At 30.4% G+C, this 23,514-nt stretch overlaps 3 protein-coding genes across 3 annotated transcripts; all 3 read left to right on the forward strand.

Annotated features, from left to right (window-relative positions):
* Positions 1-379: 379 nt before the first annotated feature.
* LOC140054853 (quinone oxidoreductase-like protein 1) lies at positions 380-10,396 on the forward strand. Its single transcript, XM_072099947.1, has 10 exons — positions 380-518; positions 1,250-1,336; positions 1,584-1,770; positions 2,122-2,255; positions 2,551-2,662; positions 2,996-3,097; positions 3,944-4,065; positions 4,456-4,561; positions 5,802-5,847; positions 6,433-10,396. Exons 1-10 carry the CDS (start codon positions 450-452, stop codon positions 6,533-6,535), a joined length of 1,068 nt encoding a protein of 355 aa, XP_071956048.1. The 5' UTR covers positions 380-449; the 3' UTR covers positions 6,536-10,396.
* A 488-nt stretch (positions 10,397-10,884) lies between these two features.
* On the forward strand, positions 10,885-16,489 carry LOC140055089 (uncharacterized). The gene is made up of 5 exons (XM_072100298.1): positions 10,885-10,964; positions 13,684-13,828; positions 13,982-14,095; positions 14,429-14,620; positions 16,341-16,489. Exons 1-4 carry the CDS (start codon positions 10,960-10,962, stop codon positions 14,606-14,608), a joined length of 444 nt encoding a protein of 147 aa, XP_071956399.1. The 5' UTR covers positions 10,885-10,959; the 3' UTR covers positions 14,609-14,620; positions 16,341-16,489.
* On the forward strand, positions 16,335-17,080 carry LOC140055440 (thyroxine 5'-deiodinase-like). Its single transcript, XM_072100779.1, has 2 exons — positions 16,335-16,513; positions 16,825-17,080. Exons 1-2 carry the CDS (start codon positions 16,335-16,337, stop codon positions 17,078-17,080), a joined length of 435 nt encoding a protein of 144 aa, XP_071956880.1.
* Positions 17,081-23,514: the final 6,434 nt, after the last annotated feature.

Consider the following 23,514-nt stretch of genomic DNA (forward strand, 5'->3'; position numbering starts at 1 on the left):
TATCCAACAATCTGATATATGATATCAATGCTGATTATTGATGAGGTAGATATTAAAAGATGCGTGCTCAGTTATCAAATTGTAACTACACTGATCATAATACTGTACATAGTCCTTTATGCATTAGACATTGATTTAGTAGTACTACATATCATTTGTTATATTAAGAATGTTGTTTTAGTGTTATTAAAATACTTATCGAATTTTTTTGAAAATAAAAATATTAGTATTGGTACCTCTAAATTTATATACTATAAAACATGCTAGATTTTATAATAATATGATCTTTATTACAACTAAGAAACAGTTATGTACGAGGATGATACACACTGATAGTTCTCAGTTATCAAAAAACGACTACACAATATAGCTCGTAGTGAGTAATACTGTGTGTAGTTTATTTTTTTCATCTTTTTGCTGTTTAGATACCAGATCTAAGTGTTATCAGAATGAAATCTCTATATTTGAGGAAAGACATGGAAGCTTCAGATTCCAGAATAGCCATAATGAAAGAAAATGTAAGTAAGAAAAGTAAATTAAGCGCCTTAATTTGTGTGTGAGTATGCCTGACTCACTGACTGAACTTTACTTTCTAGCCCAGCCTTACAGTACCTCTACTCACGCATCATTCCCTTAGATTTACTACTAGCCTAGGGTAGGCCTATATATAGGCCTAGCTTAGTTATTAATTAGTATCAGGGTTATAATAACAACTTTGTATAATAATTAATAAGGCCATATTATCATATAGGCCTAGGCCTAATATATACGTGTTAACTTGAGCGTCTCCTTTTGATTTTTTGAGCCGCTGTTGTTTTTAACAAAACTTGTTTCAAATGACGTAACAAAAAAAATTTTTAATAAAATCATAATATTCGATATTATCCTAAGCGTACAGAAATAATTGTTTATTGCATTAATAAAATGGTTTTCTTGAAATTGTATGTTGTAGTGATTCATTTGTTCATGTTTTAAAGTCAGTTTTTAAAAAATGGTAGCGAAAATCAATGTCAATGACTTTACATAGTAAATTTTTAAAAATAAATAAATAATGAAAAAAATCCGCCCTCCCTGAAATTTATTTAGAGGTTCAGGCTCTTAAAATCCATTTTTTGGCCTATATAATAAGGCCTTTCTTTAAAAAAACCCACACACATTGGATCAATCTTTCTATCCACATACAGGATCTCTACAAACATACAGTATTCTAGACTACACATAATAAATTGTTCAATCTTTAATATTTCAGCCAGAAATTGTTTTATCTGAAGTGGGAGATGAAAGCTCTGTTTTAGTGAAGATTAAAGCATGTGCTCTATCTACAACTGATGTTCAGGTTTGTATGGCATTGTCAACCAACCAGGTTATTCATTGAATGTGAAAATGTAATCAATTTGAAATTGTATTTATATGAAGGTAAAAAAAAATTACAGATTATATTTATTATGAAGAGGAGGATGGACTTCAAGGATGAATTTGCCAAAGTTGCAATAAAAGTTTTATCATCTTATATAAAAATACCAAGAATAATATGACACAAATATCAACTGTATACAATAAAAGGAAGGAATACTGTTTTTCAGACAATACAGGAACTTAATTTAGCATCATCTGATATTGCAATTGGGCGTGCAATTGCTGGTATCGTAAAAGATGTTGGAAACTGTGTCACATCTTTCAAACCTGGTGATGAAGTAGTGGCTCTTTTACCTCTTGACTCCCAGTTCTCTGGCTGTGCTGAATTGTGTACCGTTAATGAATTTGACCTCAGTAAGAATTATGTTTTTATTTTTCTTTAGTATCTATACTATCTATCTAACTATATCTATTATTTAGTTTTAGTATAGATATATACAGGATATCCAACTTATAATTTAATGCAATTAAATATTGTAAATTTAACTTATACTTCTGTGTTTTCCAGAAATTCTCATATTCCAAATGTGTTTTTATGGTAAAAATAATTTTTAGACCTTTTAGTCTAGTTTTTGGTAGAGTTTTCAGTTTTTTGATAAAATCAAGTATTGTAACGCCTCAGTGGAGGAAAGTGGTACAGATCATCATGGTCAAAAGACTGCTCAATTAAAAAATCACCAAAACATTATTTTCATATTATTTTAGTTATGAAACCAAAAAGAGTAGAATTTGATGAGGCAGTGGCTTGCCTGTATGAAGGTGTGAGAGCTTACACTGCATTGCAGATACAAGCAAGGATGTGTGCTGGAGAAACTCTACTAGTCATTGATGGGGCAACAGTAAGAAACATTATTACATTTCCTAAAGATTTACATTTTTACTCTACAGTATTTGACTGTTTATGTGTCATTATTAGTCAAAATTAAACTCACTGTTCCTGTTTTCCATGTTCAAAGTAATTATATACAAAAAATAACAAAACATAAAAATGTTGTCTTTTAAACTGAAAGGAAAAGTTCAGACTTTTTTGTTAATTTCTGTCTGTCCCACCTCGTTAATATGAAGTCAATCTTTCAACTTATAAACATTCATTATCTTTTTATTATTACCTACATGATATGCTCTATTTTATAGCCAAATGGATCAACTTTAATACAACTGGCACAGAATTGGGGTGCAAAGGTCATTGCTACGGTCAACTCGCAAGAAGAGAAGCTTTTTTTGGAAACATTTAAACCTCCACTAAGTATGATGTTTTTCTTTGTGGATACTTTAAATCTTTGAACTATTATTGTTTATGCATTATATTGACATTTTGTCTCCTATTGAACTTTTACTAGCCTTTTAATAATAACATTATAAAACTATAGTATACAAATGTTCTTTGGATGTATGGTTAAAAATATGGGTGCCACATTTTTAACCAGACACTCGAAAATGGCAAAAAATCTTTGTTTTATCTTATAGCTCAAACATTTACTGTTCTAAAGTAAAATTGCATTCAATTTATTTGTCGATTCCATCCTCCAATGTTGAAATATTTGTTTAAAGTTGTAAAAGTTGATGATGTTTTTTGCAGCTTCTATTGTGGATGTTAGCAATGGAAAAACTAACACAATACGCAGTGTGTGTTTAGAGGAAACAGGTGGACTAGGCATGGATATTATTGTTGATAGTGGAGGTACAGTATGTTAATTTTAATGTAAATTATCTTACCTTGTTATACCTACCCTTATTCAAAACACACAAACCAAATATCTAGTATATCCATAAAAGATTTTAAACATTTATTAAGTTCAGAAAATAAATTAAATGGTACCACTGTTTTAAAAATTTCTATTGCATTATTGTAAAATATCTTTGCAACAATATTTATTACTAGATGGTATGCTCGTTTCGCTCGCGTACCATCTAGGTCATGTCCACAGATGGTTCTCGAATACACAGTCATTTCAGCGTAAAAAAACTGGCAATTTCAAATGTACGTACCGCAGGACTCTATAAATACATTGTCGTTTTCAGAAATGAATAAATAGACACGATGATTAATGTAGTCAACTAAAATTAGCACCTTGGGAATTAGGCCTACTTCCAAAGGAGAAACTTGTCTTAAAAATGAGTCCAAATTTTGTATTCGAACTTTAAACAAACCCAATTTGTGTTTTGTATAATAACATTAGTGTTGAGGGATGGGAAGAGGATGGGAAGAACAATTTTTAAAGATATTATTTATCCACTTAGTAACGAAATATTGTTTTAAATGTTTTATAGGCCTATCAATAATATACCACTAAACACAGTAAAACATTTACAATTTAATACGCCGCCAGGCCATTACTTGCAAACAATTTATTTAGTTATGCAGGTATAAACATTTTACAAAAAGCAGACATTTGACCAATTACAAACATTATGTTAAGTTCAACACTTACATTTTTGTTTTCACTCTTGTAAATGTATATAGTACTTCATTTCTTCGTGAAGCTGATTTATTGTTGTTCTCAATAACTTAACATTTGTGTCTTAGTTAACATGTTTCCAGATCAAGATGATGATGTGGCACAAAAACTCAATCTTCCAACTAAACATGAACTTATATCATCATTAGCAGTTTGTGGAAGATGGGTTACATCACAAAGGGATCTCCAAGTAAGTAAACATAAAACTTCTATTTGATAAGCACCAGTTTCTATTTTTATGATTAGTTTCTTTGTTTGCCATTATCCCATCTCCCGCTTTGCTGCAGTTTCTCCCTATTGTTTGGGATATAGAAAAAATCTCTAATGATAAAGCATAAATTATGAATACTACTACAAGATCTTAGTTTTTAAAGTAAAAAATATGTTTCCCCCAATGCACTTCTTCCTTTTCTGCGTCTGGTGAGTCCCATTGTTTTTCTTTTGTACAAGTGCTCTTGATGAATTTTGATGTATATTTTTAATTTGTAGAGCACCATTTGCCAAGTCCAGTGCTAATAAGCCTTAATAATTATTTTTTTTTTTAAAGTATTGATTTAAGTTAATACCTCTATTATTTCAGATCGATCCACCAAATTCACAGTTACTATTTTTAAAGAATGGCTCTGTTAGTTATTTGTTCCCTTCGGCGTGGACTTTATCATCAAATCAACAAGGAAGATACCTACGTATCCTTTAAAACTGTACGATCATAGGGAAAAATAGGTTCATATTTAAATGCCCTTTTTACATTGACAACTGCCTAAAGCGCTGTGAACTAGATGTTTCAACTCTCCTAAGAGTTCTTTTGTGTGACACCTGCCACCAAACAACGCTCATTCATGCTTTAATCAGAGGCAGGAGAATCTACCATCAATAATCGGACACTATTTTGATCTATTTTGAACATTTTTAACATTATTTCGGTAATCATTATCAAATTTTGATAAATTTTACACATTATTTGTTCAATTTTGTATATAGATTATATAGCGTCAATTTTTATTAATATAATGCCATAATATATTATACATACATTACATTATACTATGTCCCTGTGTGGTAAAAACTCTCAAAATGGTGGGGGGGGGGGGGGAGGGGTGGATTTATTTTTTTTGTGAGGGAGGCAGCTGCAGAGGGACCCCACCCAGAGCCATATATAGAGAGAGTTTCGACATTGAATGGATTAGAAGCCGTGTTTGTGTCCAACTATGCCTATGTAGCGTATGGAGTTGAGTCTTTTGTTTTGAAAATGTATAACATCAAAAGGCCTTAACTATCGAATTTAATATCAAACAATCAATTTGTTTGAAGGTTTTTCAATAGAACAATAAAGAAAGAATAATAACGAAGTTATAAAGTTACTGCGAACATGATTTTAAACAACAACTCTTTCCAATAAATGGATTTGTGCGCTCCATGCACGCTCTACGCGTGCGCGTTTAGTTTGTACAGCGATTCTCTATAGTAATGCATTGTTTTTACATTTTATTGTTTAAAATCATGTTCGCAGTAACTTTATGATTTCGTTATTATCTTAACAAAAACCTTTAAAAAAATTGATTGTTTTGATATTAAATTCAATATTTAAAGCCTTGTGAATGTTATACATTTTTTAAGCAAATGACTCGACTCCATACGCTACATAGGCATAGTTGGACACAAATATGGCCGGCGTGCACACCACGTGACTTTCTAAAATTCGTGAACGCAATGCCGTAACTCTCTCTATATATGGCTCTGACCCCACCTAGCCCATGGACTACATAATACCATCACTGCACTCTGTACTATATGAATAATGTGTCATTTGTTATTCTTTCTTTTATCTAGTCTAATCTTATTTAATCCCTTCAAGTTGTTCAAGTTGCCTTGTACTTTCTTTTATAAAAAAGTTTTTATTTACTGTCCTTAAAATGTTTCTTAAAGATATTATGAGGGATGTATTGAACAAGCTTGCAAGTGGTGTTATAAAGTAAGTATTTGTAAGGTATCTTTTATTTCTTGAAATTATTTTATTCTAAATAACAAAAGAAGTATGTTGTTTGGATATTATTAAATTAAAATGAATATAACAATATCAAAGTAAAACCTATTTATCAATTTGAGATCTTCAAAATTTGTTTCAGAGAATTTCATTTAGCTTCAAAGTTTTATGGAAGATACAATTTATTTTTTTAATAAGTAAAACAGCGTACTAATACCGAGTTCTAAATACCTGTAATTACTTTGTTTTAGCTTATTCAAAAAAAATGTTATCATCCACTAATTACAACAGCTGGCATCCAATTTGTAAATCAATAAAACAAATTGAAAACAATATTTGTTAGTATGTTTTATTATCAGTGACAGTGCATCTTATCTTTATAACTGAATTTAAAAATAGAGCAACAAAGCTCCATGATTAATAAAAGTAGTGATGTTGGACGTATTTTTGAATGAAAAAAAAAATTTAAAAACAGAATAAATATCATTTTATAAACATTTATTATTTTTACTATCTATTTTGAATTGTATATATAAAATAGGTGTAATTAAATATGTTTATTTTATCATTTAGGCCTTCTATATCAGGAAAAATTTCTTTGGATGAAGCACCTTCTGTTTATCAGATGATAAAATCAAGAAGAATAGGAACAGTGGTAGTGGTAATGGATCAGTAGATAATAGAATTACTATATACAGTATATATATATATATATAAATTGCTATCATTGTGTAATACTGTATATCATAAAAATCATGAATTTTTATGAGTGCAATTGTACAAATATTTGCATGGTGTTTCATCTTTCACCAAACAAAATTATTTTTGAATTGCACAAATAAAAACATTCAGAATTTGTTTTTTTATAACAAAGCTACTTTTATACAATTATTTGCTGCTGAAATGAGAGGCCAGGCCAAGGCCTGAACCATTAACAACGGCAGCACTCCAATGTTGGACGCAGATTAAAACAATTATAGACGCCACACACAACAGGTTGATTGAACCTCAACAGCCTTGTGTTGTACCATAGACTAAACAATACTTAAATGCTAATTGTAACAAGAATGAACATGCTATAACAAAATTGCACTTGCATGTAATGATATCTTGATGACGTAAGGGTTCATTGGTTTAGTATTGAATATTATGTGACTGTTCAATTATTCAATCAAATAACAAGAATCTACTCAGGTGTATTCATTGGATTGTATATTCAGTTTCAGTTTTATTTCACACAACATACTACACTATAATAATATATAATATATATATATATAAATAAATGATAAAGATGCTAGTAAATTACCAACTAAACATTTTATTGCACTACAGGCTGTTTCATGAGAATGAACTCAATCTTCAGGTGCTTGGCTCTGAATGATAGTCACAAGTGAATACAAAAAGGTATAATAAAGTTGTAAGGCAAAACTGTTTATGTGATATAATATAAACACAACAGGCATAGAAATAAATTCCAAATATATATATATATATCCAATCTGCAGACAGTACTGTTTCAATCTTATTAGATCTCGTCAGTGCAGCTCAGGTTTCGAAATGAAATGTACCGCAGAACTGGCACAATATATAGGCTGAGCCAGGTATGCGGGACATGGTACACTGATTATGAACACAAAGAGTGCACACATATATATATATATATATATATATATATATATACTTTTCTGGCTGTTTACTTTATCGTTTTGATTTAGCTTTTCGCTTTTTTTTTGTATCTCCATTGAGATCCAGCCACTGATACCCACAGCATTGTCATTTTTTTCAGTAATTTGCCTTTGGATTTGTCATATAATATATATATAATAATAAGAAAGCATTTGATTGTGTGTGGAAATTACAATAAGCCATGGTGGCTTTAAGTATGAACCTCCAAATAAAACAAACAATAAATATGCTAATGACTGAAATAAGGAGAAAAACAATACAAAAATGCACTTCTATGAATTAATAATTGTTTATATTTTCCTTTAAAAATACTAATTTATTTGACAATTTGAGATTTAAAGGTATGATAAATTATGTCCATAATAAATAAAAAATGTCCTGTGAAGTGAAATAGAATATTTTTCGTAAATGATATTTTTAGAATTCGAAGACCCTATTATAAGAATGCAATTGACAAAATTTGAAAAGAAAATATTAAATTGTGAAGGAAGCTGGTTATTACTGAAGCGAAATATTACCATGGTTGTTTGGAATTTGTTAATAAAAAATTATATTTGATGTATCTAATTGAATATACAACAATCTACTTGGGTGCGTTAATTGTATTGAATTCTTGTGACACACTCAAATTTACTAGGGTGTTTTATAATGTTATGTTAAATTTAAATACAGAATCACAGACAATGCATTTCACTTGTTGTTCATAGCAATAGTAGGCCTATGTATACATTAATATTCTATAATAGATTCTGTGATTATTATTCAAGACATAGTAAACGCATAAACCGTATAAAGCTATTCTGTGTACGTTTTTATTTAAGCTTCCAACTTCTATCTACCAACTAGACTCTAGCTGGCCAGAGCGCTCTTACAATTTAAAAGATAACGCTTACAAATAAGGGACCATGTCAATTTTATAGTACGGCATTTACTTCAGTAACCATATATTGTTTGCTCTTTGATCTGTTATACATTCAATTACCATATTTACTCAGAATTTTTTGAATAATTGTACATATTGTTTATTGCAATCACTGCCTTTGATTGAAACAAATTAAAAGTATACATTATGGATATTTAGTGACTGAAAGTGAAATAATATTTGAATATATAATTATATTACATATAATATATTATACTTTATAAGATTAGATGATAGGTATGAAATTTATGATATTGAAGACTTAAAATGTAAGGAAATATAGAGGCTGTAGGGAGGAAAAGATTTTTTTGATTGAAATTTATGTAGGCCTACCTGATGCATTTTGTTGACAGTACCGCCATATACTTCATATTGTCTGGCCTACAATGGCATACTTTATCATTATTCCTGATCCCCGTACTTTAACCTAGAAATGAATAGAATAGTAATTAATTATATAACAATGAACTCTTATAAAGGTTATTTCGTTCTAAAATAAATGGTGCAAAGTACGCGTAACTACGGAGATAACATGTCTGTGGCATTGGTATGACCTATTTAATAAAATATTTCATTAGAAGCAAATTATTATGATGATAATATTAATAATGTATGCTTTATCATTACATGAAAACTTTGAAGTGAATTATCTTTAAGGCCGTGATCGAAAATAAACGGTACCATATGTCATGTTACTATCGAAACCTCTACATTATAGCTATTTAATGAATAGAATAAAACAATAGATTTAAATATTCTTCTCACGCTGATTTTTTTTATTTATTCATTTAGGCCTGCATTCAAACATAATTTGGGAGCAACATCCGAATCGGCTTGCTATATAACTATATAGTTAGTCTATTTAGGCTTATACTTATACACGATGATAAGCTTATAATTTAGTAGAAACAAACATCCTTCACATTGAGGATTGAAATTGTTTTATGTTTTACTTTAGAAAATACAAAGTGAATCAACGTGAGAAGAATATGTCTCTCGATATTGATATGGCATACTTTATCATTATTCCTGATCCCCGTACTTTAACCTAGAAATGAATAGAATAGTAGGCCTATTTGGTAAATCTGAAAAAACATAATTAATTATATAACAATGAACTCTTATAAAGGTTATTTCGTTCTGAAATAAATGGTACAAAGTACGCGTAATTACGGAGATAACATGTCTGTGGCATTGGTATGACCTATTTAATAAAATATTTCATTAGAAGCAAATTATTATGATGATAATATTAATAATGTATGGTTTATCATTACATGAAAACTTTGAAGTGAATTATCTTTAAGGCCGTGATCGAAAATAAACGGTACCATATGTCATGTTACTATCGAAACCTCTATATTACAGCTATTTAATGAATTGAACAAAACAATAGATTTAAATATTCTTCTCATGTTGATTTTGTTATTTATTCATTTAGGCCTGCAATCAAACATAATTTGGGAGCAACATCCGAATCGGCTTGCTATATAACTATATAGTTAGTCTATTTAGGCTTATACTTATACACGATGATAAGCTTATAATTTAGTAGAAACAAACATCCTTCACATTGAGGATTGAAATTGTTTTATGTTTTACTTTAGAAAATACAAAGTGAATCAACGTGAGAAGAATATGTCTCTCGATGTTGTAACAAAACATAATTAGAATTTTTCGTTCTATAATTTCAAATCCAATCAAATATGGACATAAAACAATAGGAAGAAAGATTGTTTGGGCCTACATTGGTATGTTTTTTAGTCTCTACAGCTCACTATGTCGGTTGGTCGGTCGGTCTGTAAGCACTAATTCAAATTTTCGCACGCGACTGCAGCAATGTATATGGCCTTGTTTCTTTAAAACTAGCGATGTTTGTTGTCAATTGAGATACAGGCGCGCGACAGAATATCATTTAATCGCAGGGCATAATTTGTCAGTAATACAAATTATCACGTATTACATATTTTGTTACGTTCATCCCAAGTTTATTTACAATAATTGCAACCTTACGTCGACTGTCTTTATCAGTCCCTAATGTGAATCGGTGATTGTGCTGCTTTGATAACAGCGACTCATTGTAATAGCAGTTAACTAGCGTGTCATAATGTAGACCTGGATTATCAACGTAGTAGGACGTCTCTTTCGTTCAATCCTGTTCGTGTGGGTTTGCCCGAATCATAAGCTGTTTGATTTTATATTAGGAACTTACAAACAAGTTAATATAAATAAATATACCATAATAATCATTAATAATAGTAAACAATGTTTAAATAATGTTTGATATATTAATCATCAAACAACATGTATTATATATTATATCTGTTAACTAGACTAAATTAAGTTGCATTAAAAAAATGTAATAACTGAAACCATAAAATGGACTATTCCAGCATATTATTCCTTACCTGGGGATATTGCTCTATATAAAGTCTTGTTTAAGTTCAGTTGATACAATCCGTAAGTGCTGGATTGCATCTCAATAACCCATGAGGTAAGTCTTTTCCCCATTTATATACATTATATATTTGTCTGTATCAGGGTAAACATTATTTTAAATATTATATGTTGTTAACTGTAATTATTATTTCATACAGGAAATAAATTAAATAGTTAAGTAGGCCTAAATAAAAACTACAGTATTATGGTTAGGGTTAGTTTTTCGTTCACTTGATATTAAAGGCCAGGTGCGGGCAAAAAATGTCTATTGATCAGACATTCTAATAATTATCGATCTATAGTTTCCCCTATGTTTCATAATTTTTGGGATTTTATTTGTTTTACACGAGCTTGTTGAAAATAAGCCCTTTCTTATCAGTGGGGGGATAGTTCAAATTACACAGTAAAATCCCTATTCTTTTGTACACAAATTTTGTAAATAGAGAGGCATTTTAAAAAGCTATGAAAAATAAATGGTGTTGTAAAAAATGTTATCAGATTACTAAATATAGGTAATATAACTTGAATATTACATTTCTTCTTTCAACTTCAGATTTTTATTTTCATGCTATAGCAAAAATTATCCACCGTTATCCACCATCTTTTTTCACCGTCTAGGGAGTCACCAGACATGTTATTACATTAGGTTAACTACCTAACTACTGAAAAAAGTCTTCCTGGTTTTTATGGTAGAATTTTGCCAAATTTTGTATTTGACTATATTAAGGGAAATTCATGTTTTTTCGTCTCGATTTCTGTTACAAATATTTGATTTATGTACAATTAACCAAATATTATATTTAAAATTCATGCCTGAACCTGAGCTTTAAAGGGAGATACTAGCATATATATTTATAGTGATAATAAGCCTAATACTTCATTAAAATGCACATGTCGTAATTAATGGAGTCAACCATCTTTTTCAACCATACCGAATTAAATGCAACCTTAACTAACCTATAACTTACAAATCATGTAAGGGATAGTAGCATATAATATAACCTAGTTAAAACATCAGAGATAAAACAATGTTACCGTTCTATTGATACGAACCATCGAATATTGTACCAACATGCATATGAGAAGAATCTGATCATTTGAAGTTACATAATGTCATTATAAAACTAAAAAGACATTAACATTAATGTATTCACTATCACCACGTTTCAAATAGTTTTTAGCTGTGTTCTATATTTTATAATTATAATATAACAGATATCGCCTTTTATATCGATAAAATATGAGATATAACATCCCATTGAGAATAATATCTAGCTCTTATCGGGAATATATTTCACTCAGCTTGCGCTTCGGAAAATATTAATTCCAAAAATATCATTCCCTCGGGGAAGTCAAATTTTATATTTTACCTTTAAGCAAGGCAATATCTGTATTATATATTATCCTTTTGAAACTGTACTGTATTTGGAAAAGAACACCTCGCTTACGCGAAATTTAGTATATGTCGTCGAACGCGAACATGGTGATGGACACGACGTCGGATTTTGGTGAATATATTTTACCAGTTTGAAATAAGTCGTAGGCCTATTGATTTAATATGAGTAGAATTGATTACATTGCAGTCTGTGACTGAAGAACATTGGCCTTAGTACTAATCAATTTCGTTTGTTTAGCAACATTTCTATGTATATTTCTTTGTATATTTCTTTTTTACCAACCTATGCTCTCTGGACAATATACAAATCACTCATTGAACCAGTATTAAATTATTGCAACATAATATGGTGTAGTACATTTCCAAGTTATCTAGATGAGTTATTTAAACTCCAGAAAAGGGCATTACGAGCTATAACATGGTCAAAGTTTAATGATTCCATGACTGAATGTTTCTATAAATTTAAACTTCTTAAAATTGCGGATATCAATAGGTACCAAATTGGGCTCTTCAGGTATAATGTTACTACTAATCAGGACGTGCGTTTTTCATCGCTCTTTATTAAAAATGGTTCTTACCATTATTATAATACAATATCTAAAGACAAAATGAGACTCAGAAAACGTAATCGTACTTCTACCAGTTTTACTGTGTCATGCATGGGACCTAAATTGTGGAATGACTTGAATTACGAACTACAAAGTACCAAATCAATATATATATTTAAATCATTGTTTAAAGAACATTTATTATCCTTTTACAAATAATTTTGAAATAATACTTGTTGCAGGATTTAGCTTTTTTTTTTATTATTTATGTTTTAGTTTTTAGGCTAGTTAGGGACGTAAGGGGACACAATTAATCAAGCTCTTTTGAGTTTTTATGTGTTTCCTTTTCATCTTTATTTTATGTTCTCATATATTGTTGTATATTTTCATGATTGATGATGAATAAAGAATATTTGAATTGAATATGTTAACAATGAAATAATTTGGCCTATACTCGCGCTTTGTTTGATAATCAAAATTATGTATAGAGAGAGAGGAAAAGATACATTCAAAGTAGAAAACGATGCGCAAGTAAATCATGAGCAATGTGTTTTAACTAAATTGTGTACACCCGATACAAAATTACAATGTACATAATATGTGAAGCAAATTATATATTTTATGGCGATTCTGTATTGGTGTTTTGAATCAATAAATAAATGTTTTTGGAAGCATCAGACGGTTCTGGGCGATTCACTCCACTCCACTCATCATCATTATTCAGCTATTACATATAGTTACATACTTTTAACTCCATTCTTGAACTTTAGAGGCCTAGGTATCGTAATTAATAATGTTATTCGTGTGTTAATTTACATAATTTATAACAGCAATATGGAGGACCTTGGCTGGGATGCCGAGTTGGCCATCAATATTGTCCAACGACAGAAAGAACTTTTGCTTGCACCTGACACAATGGAATCGTATAAAGAACGTCTTGATTTTAAAGAAAGTGACGTGATAGTGAATATAAAGGTGACGTATTATGACAAAAACATTTTGATTATGCGTTATTCATATTTCAAAAGTTTCAGAGTTTTCTCTACATACAAACCTTTTTAGTTATACAGGTTTAACAATGAATTTTATGAAACTATCTAATTATTATTATCTTATTGTGACTTTTAGGATATTTGGAAAGAGATTGATTATCGAGTATTAAACGAATTTGACATCAAGGTACCGCCTGGTTTCCCTGGTATTTTAGCTTACATTCACACTAAATTTTCCGGGAATCAACAGGTAGGTAGTTTTGAACATAATGCGTCACAAATCGACTTCGTCAACACCAATTTCACATTTCCACATTCTCGTTCCTCCTAATATTTTCATATTAACATGAAAATTAATCATCATCATTATCATCTGTAGTCATCTTTTATCAATGATTTCATTGTTATCACTCGTACACAATGTCATTGTTTGAAATGATTATCGTCATAATCATTTTTGTTATCTTCATCAAACCATCAGTGATATTTATCATGTCATTTCCACTTGTAAGTTGAACCAATAGACGTTAAAGAATAGTTTATTATACATATTGAAAGTATTCAAAATATTTGTTTATTTTAGGTCTTAAAGGAACTTAATTACGTGCTTCACAGTGGACCTGGCAAAGATGTTTTAACAATTGGATCATCCTACCCGGATGTTCAATTGGTCTCAGTTGAAACGCAAGAAAAATACCCCCTTTCAATACTCCATCTCCACAAGGAACGCCCTCTTCTCATTGTTACGTCTTCAGCATCCTGACCTCCGTTTCAGGTAATTGTAGTTATTAGCCGTTTTTTAACTTAAAATGATACTGATACTGATATTATTTTATTGTCCATAGTAATATAAAATAAAAATACATTTAAAACTTGCATGAAAAAATGAAAAAATATATACTTTACAAATTCAGAAGATTAAAAATACACAAAAATACATTAAAAGATAGGTTATATATAATACATACAGATTAACAAAAATTAAGGATGGAAATTTGAAGAGGAATTCGAAACTCAATAAATGGTGCAATAAAACATAATTAATATGATTTGTAATTGATATTAACATGTTCACATCCGATCTCTCACAACTAAACGCTAACATTATAAACACATAAACCGTATTTTCATATATGTAGGAAATATTCACTATAATTTAGACTTCAATTCAATAACATTTATACAATAATAGTAAGACAAATAATACAGGAATAATAAACAATAAGAAACAGTAATACAATACAAAAACAAGAAGAGGCAAATAAGAGAAAGGAATGCCATCATTGCGGTCATGATTAGAAGTAACCTCAGATATTAACAAATTGTCCCCCTGAAAAATAAATGTTTACAATTTTTTTTGTTGAATATGGAATTTTAATGTCACACAATAGTTATCCACTTTGACCAAAAATCGGATCTAAAAAAAATTGTATTTACCTAAAAAAAATTTAAAGCAAAAAATTGTCAAATTGGCTGCCAGCCAAAGGAGTTTTGGTTGAATTTAAGTGAAAAAAATTTTTTTTTATACGGAAGTTATTAACTTTATTAAAACTACAAAATAACCTATTCAAAGTCTGATTTAATTAATCTTCATTTTTCATGTTTTTGAGGGACAATACATCTTTAAATAAATAATAATATGAAACAATTAAATGTTATAACTTGAATTATGACAACAAGATTTGTCATTTTTGAAATTCTTATCGATATACTTTGAACCATTTCGTCGACAACAAGTCATTTGACCTATGGTCGGTAGACAAAATAAACTTAAAAGATAAACGAAAACGATCAAATCAAATAGTTATGAAAGAACCTCTTTTCGTTAACAACAAGTGGCAACATGACTCTGAAAGATCGTAATGTTTTTTTTGTCTAATATAGGAACTTGACATATTATGAGCAACAGTTGTTTTCAGTTACTATGAGAGCTTGTTGATGCCGATATAGTTGAATTGTTTCAAGTTACACGAGTCTGTCTAGACAAACCCATTTTAATAGTTTTCAAAACAAGCAGACAGCAAAAAGTTGATTCTCGATTCACTCGATTCTTAAGACTTAATACTTATTATATTCTAAATGTACTTGTCACAAATATGCGACCATAAAACATGGTACATCTATCATAACATATAGCGATTGAATGATGAATTGAAAATCAGATAAATATTGTATCCCTCTCGTAACAATAAGGCCTCTCGTAACAATAGGGAGTTTTCACATCGGGACGGTCAATTAACAGGTTAGCAACGGTATTAAACTAAAAATCACATTTTACAACTAGATTACTTTAAAAAAACATGTTATCTTGATACCGGTAGGCCTATAGATTGTTAAACTGGTAATTAATTTAGTCATTTCCTATTAGGCCTATATTGTTTCATTGTAAACAACAACGCAAACAAATCCACCAATACGTGTTTTTAATTCATGATAATTGTTATCACTAATTTTATACTTATACTAACAATAACATACTTTGTTTTACTATGCAGGCCATCGTATTAGGTGGCGGTCTTTCTAGATTATTCGATGACTATAAAGAGAAGGTAGACTTTTTGTGTATATACCAAACAGAAGCACATCCTAAAGAACTATGGAACTTGGGCCCCGTACTTAGTAGTATCACTCAACATGCTACGATGGATGACAGAAAACAAGCAGCTATGTAGGTTTCTCCTGTCATTTTACCAATAATATAATAAAAATAGGGTTGGTAACACATTATATTTTGAGAAAGATGAGGACCTCTTTGAACACGCATCTTCTCTCTTAATACTATTCAAACGACAACATTTCTAACAAGTATTTTAAAGTTCAGAATATTTTAAAAGTGTCAAATTTATAATGCTTTAAATTCTTTTTTTTTCTACTGGTGACTGCTAAATCTAACAGAACCAATGTAGGCCTACTGACCCTAACCTCTGAAAACCTGATACTTAATCGAGTAATTTGTTTAATTTTCTTCTTTTAACAAAGGAACTTGATCAAAGTTGATGAACAACATTACTCCGTTTTTACAAGTGATCCCTTCTCTAATACACAACTTCGTCTGGTGTGTGATACTATGGATAATCAATTCAGACTTTCCTTCAATGCTCATCCAGACAGAATATTTTTAATAAAAGGAGATAAGATCATGTATATCGGTAGAAACATAATATCACAGATGGACGAACCGATGAGATTAATGACAGATGAGGCCCGCCAAGTACTTGAGAAGTTTTTTGAATAAATCGTCTTGTTTTGTATTCGTAGGCCTACTCGTTTTGAATACACACAAACTTAAAATAACAAAACTCAAATCAACATGGCAGTTAACGTGAACGTTTTAACAGAAAAGCAACACTTTTTAACTCTATAATTGCAATGAAACTAAGAATCTATTAGTAAAGGTGACGGTTAATTAACGATATTTACACTACTTCTCCTGTGTAAATGACATCCTGATGAATATATTGTGTTTATATTAGAGATTCGAATAAAAAAAAAAACAAGAATAAACGCAATAAAAAATGAAGTATTTTGATTAAGACAGATGATACCTACTGTAGGGTATAGTTAAGAGGTTATTGAAAAATTGTTTAAAAAAGAAATATGTCAATACGTTTATTGACGCAACCAAACATTCCTGGTTTAATGTAAAATAGTATACGCTTTATAACATTTATATTCCAAACTCAACAATAACGCAGAAGAACCCTATGACGACGATTATGAAAATGTATTATTGTACAAATTAACCGTTCGATGTTTATTGTCTTGATGCGCTACTGTTCTATTTTGAAAATAAATGTTTTATCAATTTGATAGTGCGGTATGTGTTGTCTGTCACATATGGCGCGCCTAGGTGTTCATAAGTTAGATGTTTTTATTTATTAACACTTTGTCAATTTAATAGTGCGGTGTGTGACGTTGTATTGAAACACATCCAGAACACATCAGCAAGACTTATCACGAAATCACACCAATTCTAATGTTAATGTTAAATGTATTAATCTGGTCCTTATGCTCAACTGAAAACTAAGGGAATTCGGATTAGGGCCTCCACGAACCCACGAGCTTCATTGACTTCTAGTTCCGCTTCGTATAAATCATAAAATAGCTATGCTCACGTTCAAGTCTATCAATAGTGTAGGTACATTTCCCGTATGCTTAAACCTTATGTACCATTTCGTATCTTGCGTGCATCTGATCATCTAATAGTGTAGTTGTAGACCCTGTTTAGTATCTGTTGGAACCGTAACATGTGCAAAACGTCACATTTGTGCAAGCAACAACATTATGTGCACACAGGGCAGCTTCATATATTTATTTTAAAATCCACTACCCACTGATTACAAATGTGATAAATGTAAATATAAAGTGATCCATTTTGAACTTAAATATACTGTCATAGAATATTATTTCTGATAAACTTTTGTTTTTACTTGGAAATAGAATTTTGTCAAGTATAGTACTTGCTTTGTTTGTTAGCACAATAGCTACAATTTTTAAGTTATCATTTCAGAACATTGCCTATCTACTTCCACCTTCTCATTTTTCGGTGATTATTTTAACTTTAGTTTTGGTAATTATTTCTGCGTTTGACATAACGTATGGCCATCTGATTTTTAAGATTCGTCTTTAGCATTTGAATTGAAAGATATCCAATTTCTTCTTGTCTTCCCCCTCATTGATTTTCCATTACAGATTTGACTAGTAGTCCGGTGACAAGAGCGGGGAATCACCACCCGAATAGGTACAAATTACCATCCAACTTTTCTACAGTAGACCGGAATTTAAGATAAACGATCAGGATAGGAAGCGTTTTCGAGATATAAGGGGTCAAATTTAAAAATTGACTAATTACAACAATGTATTATGCACAATTTGGTCTTTTATTACAGTTTTATGATTATAGGTGTCTATTCAATCACCTTATGAAAACAAATCCTTTGTGATTAAGGGTCAAATGTAAATATCGACCAATTATAGAACGTACCTATATATAACCAAATAAAAACTAATATTTAACAAAAATTGAATGTTTTCTCATCCTGTCTCATCAATCATACGCAATGTAAGAGAGAGCGAATACATCATTTCATCAGTTGACATAAGGTCAATTTCACCAGTTGACATAAGGTCAAAGGTCAACATTTTGATATGTTATTTTTAGATCACAATGGTTTGATCCTTATAAATTCATGAATATGTATGATTTGTTTAAACATGTATGTGTTAATCATCGAAATCATAGTATAATTAACATAAGCGTATTGTTTGATAATTATTGTCACTGTTTTTTTGTGAAATTAATATTTATTGCGGTTAAATAAGATCATCAGTGTTCGTCAGGTTTAATAGTAATATCTCATCGGTGGTTTCTTCGCTACAATGTACAGTACTTCGTGCGTTGCGAGTATTGTGCTGTTCTTCCTAACGTTATTTACATAGCGTTTGGAGAAGAGCATTGGGTAACGAAGTAACTGCTAAAAGGTGAGAAACCTTCTTTTTCATTTTTTAATCTCTGATTCTGTAATTATGTTGAATGGTATGTTTTTCTGGTCTCCAACTTAATTTAGGCCTAAAGCGTTATAAAAAAATACAAAATATGCTTACAAGTTTCAATTACAAAATAATACTTATTTTCATAAGATACATCATTATGGAATAACAAAAATAACCCTTTAATATTTTGGAGAAACTTAAATAAGCCGAGACGGCATTGAGGCTAGTTCTACCAGAAAAAAACAATCAAAAAGTATATAAAAATAAACATTTCAACAGTAGTCGAAAAATAAATAAATAAATAATGAAAAAATAAATAAAGGAAAAAACAAGAATGAGTAACAGAAATTAGTAAGCTACAAGCACAACACGGTACAGAACAAAATCACATCGTTTCGAATCAATTTAGCGTGATGCTGTTAGCCATCACTGGTACCGTTTCACCAATGATGTTGACACCAGTCTACTACGATGAGGTAGCATCTCCGACTTCAGACTAGGATGTTTTTTTTCTACTTTATAAAAAAATCCTTACTAGATACTAAAGCTTAATAACTTTACGAAATGTTTTATTTTTATAAATTACTTATTTTTAACATTACAATCATATTATAATCTATTTTAATGATTTTATTTTGTATTTCTTACAAACCAAAACTTAACAAAGTGAAGATTAATTGTACATTATCTTAAATAACTATTCCAATTTTTTTAAATTTTACAATTTTATTGCCTAACAACAAGTATTACTCTTTATTTAAATCATTATTGTTACAATTAAAATCTATATGCCAATAACCTGTTTATTCTTTATTTAAATCATTATTGTTACAATTAAAATCTATATGCCAATAACCTGTTTATTATTATTATTTATAATCTTTACGGTTCCGTTTTCTTCTCTTTGTGATGATATTTTTTGCCCATTTTAACTTAGATTTACTTAAAGATGTATTGTCCCTTGAAACACAAAAAATGAAGTTAAAAATATTCTAAATTTAAATTGGCCATATCAAAGTAATATTTAAAGTTGTTCATTTTAAGTCGAAAATTCCAGCTAAAAACAAGTTTACGTAATTAACAGTCAAATTAATTTTATTACATTTCGTCTGGAAAATCGTTGTAAGCAAAAGTAAACAAAGATTTCAAATCACAAGTATGCATTATGCATGATGCTAATTAGGATTGTTTATAACTCGTCACGGCTGAGAAGGTGTTTTCACACAGATCGCTAGGAAGTTTTATGATTATGCATACAGAGTAGCCAAACAAGCGTGTTGCATTATGAGATATGTTTTGATCAAAAACTTTGACTGAAAGTCAAAGTTATTTTTTGTTGGCCTGACACAGCATGATGTCAGTTTCCAGTGTTCTATGGTCTACCGACAGACTACTCATTTCGCTTTTCGCCCAAATCTTCCCGACACTTGATGCTACAAATATCAGGCGTCAGAACAAGCCATGCTCGCCCAACCTCCATACGAGGTATTAAATAGCACGCACTCTGTATTCTTTTAAAATGGACATATATTCTTTGACATGGACCAACATATCAGTAGAGTGACCATAGCTATACAATCGGCACATGTAGGTTTAAGTCCTCGACCATTGTGCTGGTGGTAGTGCAAGTCTTCTCGAATAAGGACTTAAACTTCTGCATAAGCCAAGGATATTTTCCTGTGGAATGGAAAAAATCAAATGTCATTCCTCTGCATAAAAAAGGCAATAAATCCCTTATTGAGAACTACCGCCCTATATCCATACTTTCCAACTTTGCAAAAATTTTTGAGCGTGCAGTTTTTGATGTAGTATATAAATACTTTGTGGATAATAAACTTCTTACTCAATTCCAATCTGGTTTTACACCAGGTGACTCGACAACGTATCAACTTCTTTATCTTATAGATACATTTAATAGAGCTTTAGATTTAAGGAAAGAAGTAATCTCGGTATTTTTGGATATTTCCAAAGCCTTCGATAAAGTTTGGCATAATGGGATTATATACAAATTAAATCAATATGGAATTAATGGCACTCTTCTAAAATGGTTCCAAAGTTACTTAAACTGACGTGAGCAACGTGTTATTATTGAAGGAACTACCAGTCCTTGGGTGACCATTACAGCAGGAGTACCCCAAGGATCTGTTTTGGGTCCATTTTTATTTATTGTATTCATAAATGATATGGTTGATAATATCAAATTTACTATTAGTTTGTATGCAGATGATACTTCGTTATATGATATTTGTACAGATCGTAATATTTCAGAACAAAAATTAAATGGTGATCTTAATGTCATTTATAATTGGGCAAAAAAATGGAAAGTAACATTCAATGCTAACAAAACGAAAGCTATACTGTTTACACGTAAACATTTAGATAACTATGTTAGTTTAAATTTCAATAATGTAAATCTACAATTTGTAAATGATCATAGGCATCTTGGTGTAATGCTTAATGCAAAACTCAAGTGGGATTCCCATATCCAATCTGTAATTAACAAAGCGTCTTTATCTTTAAATATGCTACGTCGTGTCAAACATATTCTACCTCGACAGGCTCTCTGTCACATTTACATATCACACGTTAGACCATTAATGGAATATGCAGCTCCTGTTTGGTGTAATATTCCAGATAAATTAAGTGATGAACTAGAAAATATCCAGATTTCTGCAGGTAGAATATGTACTGGCGCGTGGAAACATACAAGTCATAATGCATTAAGACAAGAATTAGGCTGGTTATCATTGGAAAAACGTAGACAATTTCTTAACCTAATACTGTTTTTTAAAATTATTCATAAGTTAACACCAGTGTATCTTTACTCCTTATTTAATTTTTCTGACAATATTGAAGTTTATAACTTGCGTAACATCCGAAATATAATAATTCCATTTTGTAAGACCACATCATATCGTTTATCTTTGTCCCATCTATTATAACACATTGGAATGAGTTAAATAATGAAATAAAAAATTCGTCATTTCTTGTTGAGTTTAAAAAATTGCTACTGAAATCCAATTTGTTTGAAACAAAAAAACGATCTTATTATGATACAGGTGATAAGAAGATTAACCAAATTCACACTAGAATCCGACTTGGTTTCAGCTGTCTCAATTCACATTTATTCTTACATGGACTTCGGGACAATCCAAATTGTACTTGTGGCTTTAATGTTGAGAATCCGCTTCATTTCTTATGTTACTGCCCTAATTATAATACACAAAGAGATATTCTACTTGTAAGCGCTAACTCAATTATTGAGGATATCTTAGCCAAGGATTTTTCTTTAACATTTAATTTTACATTTTTAAGTGAAATTTTTATTTTTGGTTCCGATCTTCTTTCGAATTGTGAAAATGCTTTATTATTTTATTATGTACAACAATTTCTTGTTAATTCTGGAAGATTTAATTGATGTTTCTGTTAGTTTTTTTAAAATGTTGTATTTGTTAATCTGAGGCGCCTTGAAGCTAAGATGGTTCCATCTTGTAAGGCGCCTCTGTGTAATATACTGAATAAAAAAAAAAAAATAAGGACTTAAAACTGGAGGTCCAGTGTACACATCATAGCTCGTGTGCACTTTAAACAACCAATCTGGGTGTCTTTAAAGTGGGTTTGAAATGATTGAAATGAAATTGTTTAAAACTGTTCGTTGTTCGTTGTAATAGGTATATATTACAGAACATGCCTATTGGAATTCGGTTATTAATAACTTCACAAATAAAACAAGAAACTTATCTGTATCTTTCGTTCAAGATATTCAATAGCACGCCCTCTGCATTCTTTCAACATGGACATAATGTTTTAGTCGGAATGTTTTAGTCGCGTGCAAACGCGACTAGACAGCTCACTATGTCGGTCGGTTGGTCGGTCAGTCGGTTGGTCGGTAAACACTAACTCAAATTTGAGCACGCGACTGCATCCATGTATATGGCCTTGTTTGACATGAATCCTTATATTTCCTCTTAGTAATAATTGTAAATAAAATGTAGAAATCTAATAAACGCAGCTCTTGTTTGGTGTCATAAAACAAGTAAGATAAGTATCCATCGATACCATTACATCAATAATTAGCACACTAGAATGTACCATCTCATGCTGAGATTTAATGATTTGAAGATTTGCACATAATTTTATAGACTTTGTTTACACATTTACGTCAAAATAGGTAAT

Source organism: Antedon mediterranea, chromosome 7, assembly GCF_964355755.1.
Source record: "Antedon mediterranea chromosome 7, ecAntMedi1.1, whole genome shotgun sequence".
NCBI classification, from domain to species: Eukaryota; Metazoa; Echinodermata; class Crinoidea; order Comatulida; family Antedonidae; genus Antedon; species Antedon mediterranea.

What these genes read in the sequence shown, in the direction of transcription:
- LOC140054853 (XM_072099947.1), top strand. Translation starts at nt 450, where the DNA reads ATGAAATCTCTATATTTGAGGAAAGACATGGAAGCTTCAGATTCCAGA. An exon ending in TATTATTGTTGATAGTGGAG is followed by an intron (nt 3,098 to 3,943) that starts GTACAGTATGTT and finishes TTTGTGTCTTAG; the next exon opens with TTAACATGTTTCCAGATCAA. An exon ending in CTTGCAAGTGGTGTTATAAA is followed by an intron (nt 5,848 to 6,432) that starts GTAAGTATTTGT and finishes TTTATCATTTAG; the next exon opens with GCCTTCTATATCAGGAAAAA.
- LOC140055089 (XM_072100298.1), top strand. An exon ending in ACGTGATAGTGAATATAAAG is followed by an intron (nt 13,829 to 13,981) that starts GTGACGTATTAT and finishes TGTGACTTTTAG; the next exon opens with GATATTTGGAAAGAGATTGA. An exon ending in AATTTTCCGGGAATCAACAG is followed by an intron (nt 14,096 to 14,428) that starts GTAGGTAGTTTT and finishes TGTTTATTTTAG; the next exon opens with GTCTTAAAGGAACTTAATTA.
- LOC140055440 (XM_072100779.1), top strand. Translation starts at nt 16,335, where the DNA reads ATGCAGGCCATCGTATTAGGTGGCGGTCTTTCTAGATTATTCGATGAC. An exon ending in GACAGAAAACAAGCAGCTAT is followed by an intron (nt 16,514 to 16,824) that starts GTAGGTTTCTCC and finishes CTTTTAACAAAG; the next exon opens with GAACTTGATCAAAGTTGATG.